The 15,583-nt window shown below is 51.8% G+C and overlaps 1 protein-coding gene across 1 annotated transcript in view; it reads right to left on the bottom strand.

The window, feature by feature from the left end:
* AFDN (afadin, adherens junction formation factor) overlaps window positions 1–6,537 on the bottom strand; it is an 82,357-nt gene extending 75,820 nt beyond the window's left edge. The window contains exons 1-3 of the mRNA XM_025049061.1: window positions 6,342–6,537; window positions 3,147–3,259; window positions 1,364–1,524 (exon numbers count right to left, since the gene is read on the bottom strand). Coding sequence (XP_024904829.1) covers window positions 1,364–1,524; window positions 3,147–3,259; window positions 6,342–6,516 — 449 coding nt within the window. The 5' untranslated portion in view covers window positions 6,517–6,537. The remainder of the gene's footprint in view (window positions 1–1,363; window positions 1,525–3,146; window positions 3,260–6,341) is intronic.
* Between the last annotated feature and the right edge of the window lie 9,046 nt (window positions 6,538–15,583).

The following is a 15,583-nucleotide window of genomic DNA, read 5'->3' as shown; positions in this document are numbered from 1 at the left end:
GGACATCGGCCTCGCTGGCGGTACCCGGACTTCCTGGGGAGATCACGCAGGGCAGCGACAGCGCACCATCCCGGGACGAGCGAGCTCCCGGGGTGCCGCACCGTCCTGGGACCAGCGAGCTCCGGGATGCCACACCGTCCCGGGACGAGCGAGCTCTCGGGGTGTGAGGACATGCGGCGGCCCCGGAAACCTCCTGGGACGAGCGAGCTCCCGGGGTGCCGCACCGACCTGGGACGAGCGAGCTCCCGGGGTGTGAGGACATGCGGCAGCCCCGGAAACCTTTCGAAGGGCAGCCTGGCGAGGAAGCACCGCGCTGCTGCCCAGCCATCCTTCCACAGTGCGCCCGAAGGGGGTAACAAGTCCCCAGAGCTGTGGGACGAGGATGTTCGCCGGAGTATTATCTCTGATGCCAAAACATCCATGAAGTAGCTACAAGTACACAAAGGGGTGGTTACAGACTATGGAAAAACCGTGTAACAGAACCCTGCAGTCATTTAAGTTACTGCATATATATCTGTGTGAACGTGTATTTACGTGAAGTATAAATTATGTGTATCCATTCCAGTGAAAAAAAGTCACGTGGAAAATTCTAGTGTGGACACCGTGCGTAAACAGGAAGTGCGTCTAGCTGGGTGCACACAAACTACGGTTCCCCTTGGGCCCGGGCGATGACAGGTGACGCCTCTGCCCCGTCAAGTCTACGTATCCCGACTTTCTGAGCTGCGTGCCTATTTCGTCAGCAGACAGACTACCATGCGGTCAGCGCCAAGGCAGGTAAGAGCCCAAGCACATGACACCGGCGTCCCCCCGCATCGGTGGGAAGGGCGCGTTTCTCCTAATGTCTCCTTTCTATTACGATGAAACGTGATGATTTCCCTCACTCTCTCGCTCGGAGGTTAGAAGCCCAAACACTCACACAGTGAGCACCTCCAGGGCGGGCCGGTGTGGCAGAGTTAAGGACCAGGAGGTGGCGGGGCTGGCGTGACCCGGACGCTGCATTTCGGAGCAGCTGCTCCTCCTGGTGGTCCTGACACCCGTGAAGCTGGCGAGGCTCGTGAGAAAGCACAGCTGCCTTGAGGACCAGAGCGGCGGGGGTGAAAGGGACAGCCCCGCGAAGAGGGGGAGAACGTGGCACCCGTGGTCCGCTCAGGAAAGCGGCCGTCAGCCAACGTGCACACAGCGCGACGACACGCACGGCAGGAAGCACGCCGCCTCGCGGAGAGCCAGACCACGCAGACCACGCCCGCAGCACCCCCAGCGGGGAGCGCCCCGTCCAATGTACCCGGCAGTCGGGTGAGGTCTGCAGCGTCGGGAACACGCGGAGCAGAGTGCGGGGAAACAGCGTACTCCGAAGGCCACTTACATGTCGTCCCCCTGGAGAGCTCTGTCGTCCTTGTCAGACGCCTGTCTCGTTGCCTCTTTTTCTCTCTTCTTTTTCTCCTTCTTTTCTTTCTTCGAGAGAGTTCTCTTGAAGTTCTGGATAACACCTTCTTTCTCCTGCTTTTCGGGTCCGTTACTCTGAGCCTTCTGATGAAAATAACATCGTCACGACCTGGCTGCTACACAGACCCGCACAAAGCTCGCGCAGGGCTAAGCCCCTTCCGCCCCAGTCACGGCCAGAGGCGAAGCCGCAGACAGATGCCCTTCACCTTGACTGACAGTTATATGAGTGTACCTGTCAAATCTTAACAAATTACACGTTCAATATCGGTGCATTTCACTGTGTATAAACTTTACCACCATTCAAAACTAACAAGCAAGCAAGCAAAAAACCAAACCCAGTAAGAAAACAGGTGAGAATCATAAAATCTGACTTTCAACTAAAAAAATACAAATGATTTACATAAAGTAGTTTAGAATAAAAGAAATCTAATGAAAATACAGAAAGAACTAAGCATTTAAATCATTATCTATTTATAGATATTTTAACTTTAAAAGAAATGTTAAGCATAGCCATAATAAATTGGTTTTTAATAAAGCAAAGTTACAAGTCTAGTTGTGCAAAAACTTCCCCAAATCTTGTTTATCTGCTGGCTTATTCTTAATTCACAGCACAACCTGCCGGCACGTAACGGAGACACGCGATGCTTTGTGTAACTCGATGGGCTGACCAGTGGAGAACTGAGGACACGAGACAACGGCTGTCACCGCACGTCACTGGGAAACCGCTGCCTTCCACAATGAGCGTCTCCGTTCCCATGCCCACAGCGAGCCGCGTCCCACCCTTCCGACCCGAGGGCTCGACCGCACCCCGAGCATCTGTGCCCCACACGGGCGCAGCGGTGGACGCTGTGCTGCAGATACAAGACGAAGCACGCGCGGCAACAGACAAGGATCTGTGTCCTCACGGACACACACCTGCCGCTTGTTTACACACACGCGACAAGTCACTAGAGCATGGTGTCCAGGCCAAGAATGTGCTTTGTACAGCGAGACTCAGCGAGGAACGTGGACGTCGCACACACAAAATGAAAACTTTTCTCCTTCTAAAAGTGAATAATAGAAGTCTTTTCCCAGTCGGGGGAAAAAATTAAATAGAAGATTTTTCTCAAAATATTCTTAACTTTGCATTTGCTACCTACCACTTGTCTATATTGAATGCTGTGTACGATGCCATTTGACACAAATTTTTTTTCAAATTATATCAATATTTCATAGTATTCCACATAAGAACAGTGGCACAGGACTTCTAGGCACCCTGCCACCTGGGAAAGGCTTAGACTCGCTCTACTACATCATCGAAAGGGACCCAAAAGTTCAGATTCCTGACCTTTCACACGTAACAGGAATGTTTTAAACGTGCCTTAAATGACATCTGAAACATAAATAGCTTATTAAAGTTTTACTTTCCCTTCGATTTTTATTAAAACATATTCTGACTTGGTAAGTTTGGGGAAAGATTGGACCTATTCCTTGATCGTTAATTCTCCTGGTCACTGAAGCTTATGTGACTTTCGTTTGAAAAAGTAGCGAGCAACATTCGGGATCCTTCGGTGACACGGAGGAGAAGCAGGGGGACGCTGGGCTCCTTTCCAGCACTTTCCGGGGGGAGGCACGAGGGCAGCGCAGGGCGAGAAGCAAGAAAGAGGAGGGTGTCCCGTGACGCGGCACAGTCCGCCGGCCACGCGGGCGGCCCCGGCGCCTACCTTGGGGGCGACGGCGTCATTCTCGTTCTTGAGAACAAATCTGCCCTCTCGATCATCTTTATTCCAATTCAACTGCACGACTAGGGGCTTCTCATCTGTATCCAATCTTCTTTCTTCTTCAAAACATGAAATGAAAAAAAAATGAGGCCATGGTTATTTATAACGCTCTAACACGACTTTCTGATATGCATCTGATCCTACAGGCATCAAACACCTCAGTATCTCGAGTACTTGCTGATCGACGGAACTGCAACTCAAAACGTTAAGCGAGAGTTAACGATCGTTCGATACTTTATTGCTACACGTATACTACCGTGTGTCCCACGCACCCAGCGCCAGACACCGCCTGGGGACAGTTTCCTTACAACATGTAGACTCTAACTGGGAAAATAAGAGACACATGTGCCAACGAGGGAGAAAAGAAAGTGTATTGCACTTTGCTATAAGCCCGTCCCCGTAAAGCGCACCGCCTCACACGCCACGGGGAAGGGCGGGCGTCACGTTTAGATGGCGCAGCAGTCCCAGCGAGTCACGCGGCCCTTCCCTTCTTACACGCGCGATCGTGGAGTGGCGGCGGCTCGGCACCTCCAGCCCTGACTTGATGATCGCCCTTCTCCCTGTCGGACCCGTGACTCCGAACCTGCATCCCTAACCCTCGCGCCCCGCCACCGTGAGGCTGCCGCCCCCTCCTCTGCGACGACGAGGAGCTCAGCTCAATGTCTCCTTAACGAGGCTGCGGGCACACGGAGCAGACCGGCAGCCCACCGAGGGCCCTCGAGGGCCCCACGCAGCCTGGCCACCGGCTGGAAGCCTACGGGTGGCGAAGCGGCCCAGGGAACGGCACACAGGACGTGCCGCAGCGAGGGCGGCGGGGAGCGAGGCGGAGAGAGCAGCTGCCGCGCTCCTGCAGCCGGGAGGCGACAGCGGACGGCGCGGGGCAGGGCCGACTCGCAGGGCGGACTCGCGGAGTCCTCTGCGCAGGGCGCGGCGCGGTCCCGCTCTTACCAGCGCACGAGAACGACACGTTCTAAATCGCTGCGGGCGCGAACACCGCGAATGAAAAGTCGCAGTCACGAGCCAGGGGCCGAGTCAAGAAGTTCGAAATTCCTGCTACGAACCAAAGTTATCAAGTTGTTCTTGCTGTGAAATTTGTACTAGATAAAATAAATCCCTCACAATGTGCTTTTTTAGAGAACTAATGTTTAGAACAGTTAAGTCTAAATCCTCAAACAAAAACAGGGGTGAGACCCTAAGGGTGAGACCCTGAACAACTGCCGTGAGCCTAACCAGTGGACGTAAATGAGTCAGGGGCCCCCGTGACTTCACACTTTCAGGTCTTCTGCCTCAGCGGTTCTCACGCTTTTTGTAAAATCGGAATCCTTTTAATTTTTCCACCTGATTTCACAGAGAATCCTCATGTACAAAGGAGAGCAGCAGGGTCCCCCTCCCCGGTGGCCGAGGCACACACTGGGCCCCAGAACTTGGCCCAGGAGGGCTCGCTGGGGGTCGTTTCCAATTCCCAAGGAAAAGTTCCCTGGGCCCGATGCCGCAGGAACCGCGAGCTCCGGGGTCTCCGGCGCCCTGCGACATTCCTACGGCAGGTGTCACGCTGCCGTCCAGCGGGGTTTTCCACGGCGCTGTAAGAAACAAGCCTGCCCGAACCCCACGGGGGAGGGAAGTGAGGGCGCCCCCTGCAGTCTGGGGCGGGCGGCCCCGGAGGCGCAGTGCCCTCCGGGAAGACTGAGACCGGGGGTGGAACGAGCACCTCAGTTTTCTTCTCCTTTTGTAAGAACCACTTCAAACAGCCACAAAGCTGTTCATATTTGGGCATAAATACGTACGTAGAGATTTATCTGAATCTAGCTTCTCGATAAAATCAAATGTCAGGTATGACCCCTGGCCTGGGGGCTGAATCTGCAGCTCCATGCCCTAAGGACGGTCAGGAGCCCGCACACTGGGCCCCCACACCTGGGCACAGATGCACCTGCACTCGGAACACGATGGGGCGGGGGGCACAACCGGACGGTCCCAGCGGGTCAGCTCGGGGTGTGCTCTCCATACACCTCTACTGTCTCTGCCTCCATACAAGGAACGTGTTCTACTTTTTAATTAAAAATAAATCTAGGAAAGGAAGTCTCAAGGAAGCGGTTCTTTTTAAAAATCAAAATCATTTTGTTTTTGGTTCTCGACTTCCAATCTTGCACCATATTTTTACGAAGACCTCACTTGGTGGCATTCAAATGAGCGGGCAGTACAGACAGGAACGGGCTGGGGGTACGGGGCCCGTCTCCCTCCGCGGCCCACGCCCGGGCTCGGAGGAAGAGGGGAAGCCAGCCTGGGGAAGCTCCCCAAGGCTGAGGCTGTCCCCCAGCATCAACTCCAGTCTGGGTGCTATGTACGAAGACGGTGCCCGACAGTCGTGAAAAAGTGATGGCCAGCGTGGCCCGCCTCACATGGGAGAAGCGCTGGGTCTCGCCTGCTTTCCACACAGCACAAAACATGAGCACAATTTCAAAGGTGCAAAGCAAGCTGGGTCTCTGAAGCAAAAAATAAATAGATAACGTTCAACAGGATTCGTGGGTGGAATCTAACCGGGGTTCAGACAGAGTCTGTGTTGCATGTAAACCCTTCGCTTGATGCAGTTTTTTTTAACAGGTGACTCAACACTTGTAAAGCACTCATAAAAATTTATGAATGTCTACATTTCTCATCAGTCCAACTTAAACTATTATTTGATACAGATATATACGGTATTTTCAGAATAATGAAAATATGCTGTTTCACATTGCAAATTATAGTAAGACTGATGATTCATACTGATATTGAACTGGGTTATAATTAACTGTAATATGATCTACACATAAGAGTTAACATGAAATATTTCTCCAAAAGCAAGCAGCACACTATATTATCGATGTGTGTGAAACTGAGGTCTGCAGGATAATTTTAATTACGAAATGCCATGCTACTCACGTTAGGAGACACAAGCATACAAAAAATTAATATATTCTTTCCAACTGCCAACAAACATATGTGCTAGGAGCTCACAAGAACATTTCCCAGACACACGACAGCTTTGCTAACCTGTCCGCTGCTCCCTGAGCCTCTCCAGAAAAAGCCAGAGGTGGCCAGCAGTACGATCAAAAGGGACCGGCCAGAGAGCCACCTACTTACGAGAGCGGGACACGCACTGACCTCCACTGACGTGCACCTCATAGAGCGAATACTTGGGAGATGACAGCATCCGCATGTCCGGCCGGAACTTCTCGGCCAGCGTTTCGATCACGTCCTGAGTTGTGGCAGTACTAGAGACCCGGATGCACTTTGTTGCGAAATTTCCAGCAGCTTTATCTTGAAAATAAAACCTCATCACTCCATGGAACTCCAAATCCTGAAAGAAAAAACGATACACGTTTGGAAAAGCAACATTCCAAAATGATCTGCTTTTTATAACAATTATAAAAAGAAAAAGGCCATCTACCACTTTTAAAAAATGTTTCATTACCTTAAACATTGGAGACAGACTAAAAGACATGGGATTTTAGTTTTCAAATTTAATTATGTCACTTGGGCCGAGTTATGTACAATTTCTCTTCGCCTTACTTGTCTCATGTGTAAGACAATGGCCGTAGAGTAACCAATATTAATAACAGCCCATGTTTATTGATTCTTGAGCAAGTGCCGGATACACCTGGACGTGCATTATTTTATCACGTCTGTCCAACAACCCAGTTAAGCAGGTACTATTATTAAACCTTTCAAGATGTGGTCATTGAACCCGCTCAAGCAGGTATGCGGCAAATGCAGCAGGAAAGCCCGGGCCCAGCGAACCCCATGGCCCACGGCCATGCGCCCAAAGTCCCGTCCAGCGAGATTATGAGACGGTTCTAACAGTGAAGGGGACATAAATGCCAGCCTCAACCGCGCCAGGAACGTGAATGGAAACAGCTACCGCGGACTGTGACTGCAGCTAATTCTCAACATGCACTGCTTGCTCAAGCTCAACGCAAGTCAGACCATGCTCAAGCCGTACTTCTAAAGGGCTACGAGTTCCCGTCGAGGGACCACAAGGCAGCTGGAGCCCACGCAGCTATGCCGTGCTCCTCCCACCCTTCCCTGCTTTTCCTTTTAAACCAGTTAGAAGACGGTCTATCTGGGTGACACTCACATGAGTCTCGAGCCCTTTGCTCTAGAAGCTAAGACTCAGTGGTACACACGCCGAGGCTGTGAGCCTCTGCAGCGGGGTCTGCTTCATTTGCTGGGTGACACGTCACCTGGGGACCTGGGGACATCAGCGTTCCTGTGACCCATCGCTTCCTCGAACACAGGAAAAAAGCACAACTCCCAACGGAAGCGCCGAGAACACCTCTAACCCTGGGCCCCTGCCACTGCCTCCAGCACTCCCGAAGATTCGGCTACGCCGGGGGGCCAGGGGACTCGTCCTCGACCCCTCCTGTGTCACCCTCCACACCTCATACACCAAGTTGCTCCATCGTCAAAACAGACCCAGAATCCACCCCAAATCTCGTGAAAGCCGAGTCAGATCACGTCATTCTTTAGCCTTCCCCCTTCCATGGCGTCCTCGGCGCTCGGATGACAAGCCTTCCCCGCGAGCTCAGAGCCCGCCCCGGTTAAGGCTGTCTCCGCATCCCCCACGCCGCCAGCCTACTCCTGATACTTACAACCTAACCCGTATTTATTTGAAGAAAAGTCCGAAAATGGAATATTAGGGCAGTTAATTGTATAAGCTACATGAAATTAAACCAGAACATGAGACCATGAGACCATGAGGCACATCTCTGGCCCCCAACCTTCATTGTGCCCGCCCAGCCTCTGTCTGACCACCAAGCAGGACGACCCGCGGTTCCCACAGCCCAGGGGGAGTGAGCACGTGTGTCAGGAAAACACCACCGAACCCCAACTCTGGGGTGAAGCAGGGCCCTGGGCACGGGGTGACCGGGAGAACGCCATGAGCTGGCGGAACGGGAGCTGCGTGTTCACGGTTCCACGCTGGCCTCTCGAAGCCACAGAAACTGCCTCTTCGTCCCGCGTGGGTCAAGCAGCAAGGAAAGCTGAGCTGACAGCGCTGTAAATGTCCCACCTCTATGTCCCCTGGCAGCCCCCAAACCAGTACCAGTCCCGACGAGTGTGGAAGATGCTCCCAAACTCGAGGACCACACGTCGGCGGTGGCCAGTGCCAATAACGGCCGGTGTTCCCACATGCACACTCGTGCCGGACCCCGTGCTGAACACCCAGCATGCACTGCGCCCCAGGTCCCCTCACCCAGCCCCCCACACATCACTCGACCCTCTGCTCTAGCTTTCCTCCCTCCCCCCATCTCCGCCACAGCCTCCGGGGAGAGCCCTTTACAACGCGGAGACGACTGTGCGTTTAGCTACATAAATCCGCTTACTGTGGGAGTGACGGTTTCCCCCCGGCTCTCCGATACGCTCAGCAGCGCCCTGACGTCGGCTGGACGTGACGCCTCACCGTCTCGAATGGTAACTGGCAAAGCCACCCTGGCTCCTCCAAAGGCTCCTCCTCACAGACTGAGCTAAACCGAGAAGCCTGGCTCTCGCTCGTTCACGGGTCCTCCCCGTCGCCAACACGCCGGCGCGTCCAGCCGCTGTCCAGCGTGTCCAGCACGTCTGGCCTGCCTGCTCAGAGCTCGGGACACTTCGGATCTCTGAGAAACGGCCCAGCCCCCTCAGCGGCAGGGCTAACGGTCTGATGACGTCACAGCCAGCACAGTCAGCACTTCGCGGACAGGTGCTTCCTGAAAGGAAAGGCGCCCTCCTCCTTCGTGCTGGCTACACAGATCGCCCGAGAGAAAACGGCACAGAAGACAAACGCGGGCGCAGGTCCCGCAACCCCCGCATGAAGCGCCGCCGCTGGCAGCCCGCGAGCGGCAGAGACCCGCCTGGGGCAGGCGAGCGACGACCGCCTGGGGTCACGTCCACCGGGGCCTACACGCCAGCCGCAGTGACAATTCGAAGGGGAGGACAAGGCCATACAACCATCACCTGTCTCCTTCCCTTCGTGGTGATTTTCCTAATGAGAAAGCAAGTTTCTTTTCCTCCTAAAGGTGTATATATTTACCTTTGCACAAATTTTTCCCTGAGAAACTATCACCAATGCTTATTCCAACAGAGATGGAACATGCCCCAGATTGGTTAATGACAACTCTGAAACACAGAGAATACAACAGACCGAAAAAAACACACCATTGAAGGACAGAAGGCTATATTATAAAACTACTAGAGAGCCAATGCAAGGAGCAAAGAATAAAAGATGGAGTTTTTCTTTTAATAATTTTATCGATATCTCAGTTAATGAAACTGATGATCAACTGGCCTCATCCACACCAGCAAACCTCAGCGGAGCAAACCCAATCTCCTTTGGCTCGAGCTGATGAGAACCATTAGTTCTGAAGCTGAAACAGGTGGGCCATGCCAACTCGCCTTCCTGCTCACCCCGTTCAGCATTTATTTGAAATCCATGCCCTGCCTGCAGCAGGACAATGTGACTTCGAACAGGTAGGTGAGGGCCAGCCCAACCCCCACGGGGCAAGCAGCAGTGGCCAGGACAGACGGGGTCATCACAAACACACACACACAGACACACACTCAGACACACACATACACACAAACACAGACACACTCAGACACACACACACACACACAGACACACACACACTCAGACACACACAGAAACACAGAAACACAGATACACAGAAACACACACACAGACACACAGACACACACACACACACACAATTTATTCCTGATGCTGGTGCCTCCAAGACATGCGCCAAATGTTAAGGGAAAATACAGCTGTGCCTTCAGAACGCACACACATCACTAGCCCATAAATCAACCAGACAACAGCCATGTGACTCACTTTGTTAGACACAGTACTAACATCTGAAGGTTAATAGTTTAGGTAGAGAATAGAATGCAGAAACCTTGACTATGGCTTTTTGAAATCTTGTATAAACACTATCTTTTTAAATGCTAGTCCTTCAAGAATACTCTTTAAAATGACATGCAGTTCATTACCTGAAACTTTTATAAGACACATAGTACTTCTGAAAGCTTATAAGAAACGACGTGAGACACCGGCACCAGGGGCTCGCTCCCCAGGGACGGTCTGCCCGCTCTCCCCGCTGCCCTCCTACGGTACGAGCTGTCGGCTGTTTCCTTTTTCCTTTCCTCTTTAAGTTAATAGACTTCTGATTCCAGCTGACACACAACATCATAGTAGGTGCAGGTGTACGGCGGTAATCAACATTTACATACACCATTTTCTAACAGCACCAATTACGTGACCTTATCAACATCTGATTTCTGAAACCACAAGAGTTTTCGATAAAAACTTAAACGGACTTGCTTTACACGGAGCCAGCTTTTCAGATGACTGCAGCGCCGAGATCGGGAGCTTCATTTCGCAGGTCCCAGTTCCAGCCCCGTTTAGCCCAACTTTCCCGAGTCCGCCGTGTCCCCCGTACAAGGGAGCCGTGGTGCAGGGGGCTCCCACAGGCGCTGTCCCCGAGTGCAGGACCACAAAATGGCAAACGCTCCCTGGAGCGAACGGCAGTCGGAGCTGCACCCCGCACGCAGGGAGCAGACTGCACACCTGTGCACGTGCCGGTCTACATGGTAAAACGGGTCCGTGAACTGTGCTGTCCAAACACGGAGGCACGATCTCTAACCCGTGGCAACGCACACCTGCTCGGCGTGAGCCGCCCGCGGACGCCGAGCACCATGCCGCTGGTTCGCAAAGCTGGTGAAGCCCCAGTCCGCCGACAGCGGGCGAGGCCATCTCAGGCGAAGAGGCCACGTTTTCTGGACTGAAAAACTGACATAATGCACGCACGCATGCTGAACCACAAGCGCACAGATGCAGATATGTACGCACACACGTGCACACACAGACACGCACACGCAGACACGCAGACAGGCACACATGCACGTGCGAGCACACACACAGACACGCACGCAGACACATGCACGCAGACACGCACGAGACGCATACACAGACACGCAGACGCAGACACACATGCACAGACATGCACACACGCACACACACGGACATGCACGCACATGCAGACATGCACACACGCACACATGCACTGACTTGCTCACATGCACACATGCATGCACGCAGACACGCACACACATGCACACATGCACGAGACGCATACACAGACACGCAGACGCAGACACACACGCAGACACACATGCACAGACATGCACACACACACACGGACATGCATGCACATGCAGACATGCACACACGCTCACATGCACACATGCATGCACGCACAGACACGCACACACATGCACACATGCATGAACACAAGCAGCTCCCCCTTACATGAACTCTGACAAAAATCCATCCAGGACCCATTCACCTAAACCTTGTAAGACGCAAACCCTCTGCCGGGCGCACAGCCTGCTGCGCACACCCGTGAGCCCACCTGCTTAGACGTCTCTGTTACAGCCATCAGCATCAGCCACCTGACAACTGTCTGCTCACAGCAGCCGAGCACCTGCCGACGGGCGCATCAGAGCTGCACCCTGCGGGAGCCTGATGGGGTTAGAGACCCCACAGCCAGCAACACAGGGCGCAAGAAGCCAGGGTTTCCCCACAGGACTTGAAATGCTTCATCTTCCTTCCCATGTGAATAACTGCCACACGCACGTACACTGGGGATTTGAAAGAGCAATTAAAGAATACGCCAAACCCGAGGCGAAAGAGCAATGACCACATTCCTGGTTCACGAGCAGGCGGTATTGCCAACGTAACCTTTAAACACGACATTCGCACGAGTGCACAGCTGTGCTAAAACAGCCCTAAAACGGCACCTGCCTGGTCCAGAGGTTATAACCGATTTTGCCAGAGATCCCTTAGAAGTCTGGGGAAGCCTGTAACTGTTCTCGGAATAAAATCTTAAGTGCATAAAATAAAATACAAAGCATTAAAAAGGGAACAGTTACATTAAAGCACAATTAAAACGTTAAAACCTGTGATCGGCGACATCGGGGTTTATGGACATATTAGCTGAGACCTATCAGTCGGTTCACAAACTGCGCAGTGAATTCGACATGAGCATAAACTCGTAAGTGAGGAGAATGCTAAATTTCAGCTAGAGGTTAATAAATTTTACTGAAAACAGGGATGTAATGATTTCTGCATCCATGGTCAAAGAACCTCTTCGCAGGCCTCACAGTGAGAAGCCCCTGCGACCCCTCCGGTGACGGTGAACTCGCTCTCTGGCCCAGCAACAGACCCCTTCTCTTTCCATCCTGACAGCTAGAAAGAGCCGCCTCACACAAAAGCAAAGTTCACCTTGCACAGCTCTACCCGCTGGGCTTAATTTTGCCGCTGGTATCATGCAGATCTACAGTGAAACCCTAGTTTTTGATGAATGGTCACTTCTTTCCTGTTTATTGATGAAATGGAAGAGGAGAACAGATGCACCCTGGGTAAGGAAACGGGACAAGCACCGGCTCACGGAGTGGCGACTCCCGGCATCTGTGTGCGCCCTGGGCTGCGAGGTAAACGCATTCTCTTCTAACCGTAGGTCGCGGCGAAGCCGGCTTAGGCTGAGAAAAGTGTCCGGATCTCGGCGCCAGGACATTTTGGCCGTGATGATTCTCTGTGGCGGGAGCTGCGCTGTGCACCGTGGGATGCCTACCACATCCCTGGCCTCTGCACACACGATGCCAGCAGCACCCACCCAGCTGTGACAACCAAAAGTGTCTCCAGACATCTGCGTGTGTCCCCCGAGGGACAACAGTCCCCTGGTGGAGAGCCACGGGTTTGGAAGTCTAGTACTCGCCACAACAGGTCTAAGTCTAGCTCCTCCAGCTGCTCTCCCCACTGTGACATGATTCCAAGTCCAGCTACCCGTCTGCTCCCTCCTCTCTTCAGCACGCTCATGCTCTGTCCTCCTAGCCTGAGACGGCGCCCAGAACTGATCACAAAAATCCACACGTGCCTCATCAGCTGCAAGCATACTGCTGATTCTGCTTCCATCCCTGTAATTAATGCGATTGAAGATTACATTAGATTTTCGGTGACTACCTAATATTGTTGATTCGACTCAGGTTCCAGTAAAATTAAAACTGCATGTTAGTCCACCAAACAGCATTTCTCCAGCTTGGCACTAATCTGTTAAACAACCACCTTTGAGGACAACTAGGCCACTGCTTCCTAATTCGCCTAACTGTACTTAGACCCGACCCCGACACAGGAGCATGAGGACAGACACCTGAACTCCTGGTGAAGTCCAGATACTGTGGCTGATGCGCTGCCTCCATCCACAAACCTGGTCACCCCGCCCCCCTCACACCACAGAACGACAGCACTGGAGCCTCTGGGCCGTGCTGGCACCTGTCCATGGGACCCCACAGCTGCCCGACACAAGACGGACTCTGCTGCTCAGTCCGGCCACGATCACAGAGAACACGTCCATGAAAAGTCCTAAGGTCGCCTTTTAACAGTGGTATAAACAGGTGATACATTGCTTTTTAAACTTTTACTGTGTAGTAAACATCTTTATGGAAATCCGCATTTTAAAATTATATACTAAAATATACAAAAATATATGTCAGCATAAAGCAATTAAACAAATATTAATAAATTTGACTACATAAAAATAAACTTACTTGGGAAAAAAAAAACAATAAGCAAAGTCCAAAGGCACATGACACACAGTGGGGAAAACATTTCTAATTTACATGACAGGAAAATATAATCTCTCTAATATGTAAAGAGTTCCTAAATTTAAGGAGAAAAAGACCGACTGACTTTGAAACAGCAGAAACTCATGGATTTTTTTCTTCCCCCACTGAAGAGGCCTTGAAGCAAAAGACAAGCTGTGGACGCACCCCGACACCCGGGCTGTGGCCTCCGAGCACTGCTCCCTCGGGGGAGTCGGGGCTCCATGGAGAACGGCTTAGTCCAGGCGCAGGTCAAAGCACGGACAAGACGAGTTCGGGGCGTCTTGTTAGGCCGGAAACAAGAACGGTCTCACCGGCAACCGACTCATCCAAAAGCTTCCTCTCGCCGCAATCCTCTATAATTGTTTTCAAAATACGACAAATGTCCCAAAGTTCAAAGCATTTCCAATGATCTAACTGTAACCAAATCAAGATATGAAAAGTACACCTGGCCAAATGTGGGACCATCTGAACACCAGCAACAATGACTGCAGCCGACAGACACACAGACCACATAAAAACCCTCGAGTTCGTAACGATGGTAAAGAAAAACGGGAAAGCCAACAACAAAATCGAAATCACTGTCACCACTGCGGGTACCAGGGCACCACCTCCTCAGTCTGAAAATAAACAATTAAAGTAAAACAATTCAGAATTCATTCTGCTTTCCTACAGATTAGGAAAATGTGTTTCTATTTTTTCAATAATTCCAGCCAATAAATGTGAAAGAAACGACAGAATTCAAAAATCACCATTTAGTAACCCCTCCTTGATTCAGGCAAAGACAGCAATGATGAAGCAGTAAGTGAGAGGCTGAGGGGACTTCACCCTGAGGGCTGGCTGCCACCAGTCACCTCCCGCTGTGGCCTGACCCCCACCCCACCCCGCTGTCACAGGACCAGGAGGCACACAGCACCACTCAGGAGGCTTCCTGTCACACAGCCCAGCACGAATCCAATCCAGGCCCTCAAGCCACAGAAACAAGTCCACCACCACCACCACCACCCCAGGGCGAAAAAGGCACGGAATGGGGACGCTGCACAGGAAAACGAAACCAGTGTTTTCCGGCAAATCTGTGGCATGACAGAGAAGGGGAGGGCAGGACGCTCCAGACGGGGAGACGCACGAGAACTGAATTTAACGCACGGACCTTGTTTGGACCCGGACTCTAATAGACTGACCGCAAAAACCCATTTTTGGGAGACAGGGAAGTAGGAGGCAGGGCTGCATATTAGATAAAAAGGATTAGGATCGACTTGTTGATAGGATTACTGCATTACAGTGAGATCCTGCCAGACACACAGAGGTAAAGGAGAAATAACTTTCGTCTTTAGGATTTGCTTTAATAGTTAAGCTAAAAACGAAAAAATAATAAATGAAGAATGACAAAATTTTGAAAATTATAATGTCTGGGAGATGAAGATAGGTGAGTTTCATCTATGTTTGAAATTTTTATTAAAATGCTAAAATAATTCAATTATAATTATAAACTATTGTTAAATGTGAAATAAACACATTTTCATAAAGAGCAGATGCTCTAGAAAAAATTCAAGACAGTAACAGATAATGAATTAGCGTCAGATGCAAACATCGTTCGCTCACCTGGCAAGCGGCAGGTGAGTGGTGGATAGAAAGGGGCGGGACCTCAGCAAGGGGCGGGACCTCGGCAAGGGGCGGGACCGGAACCGGTGCCAGTCCCAGGACTTCTG

This window comes from Pteropus alecto, unplaced genomic scaffold, assembly GCF_000325575.1.
Source record: "Pteropus alecto unplaced genomic scaffold, ASM32557v1 scaffold195, whole genome shotgun sequence".
NCBI lineage: Eukaryota > Metazoa > Chordata > Mammalia > Chiroptera > Pteropodidae > Pteropus > Pteropus alecto.
The sequence above is the reverse complement of the archived record's forward strand: the minus strand, read 5'-3'. Positions and strand labels throughout refer to the sequence as shown.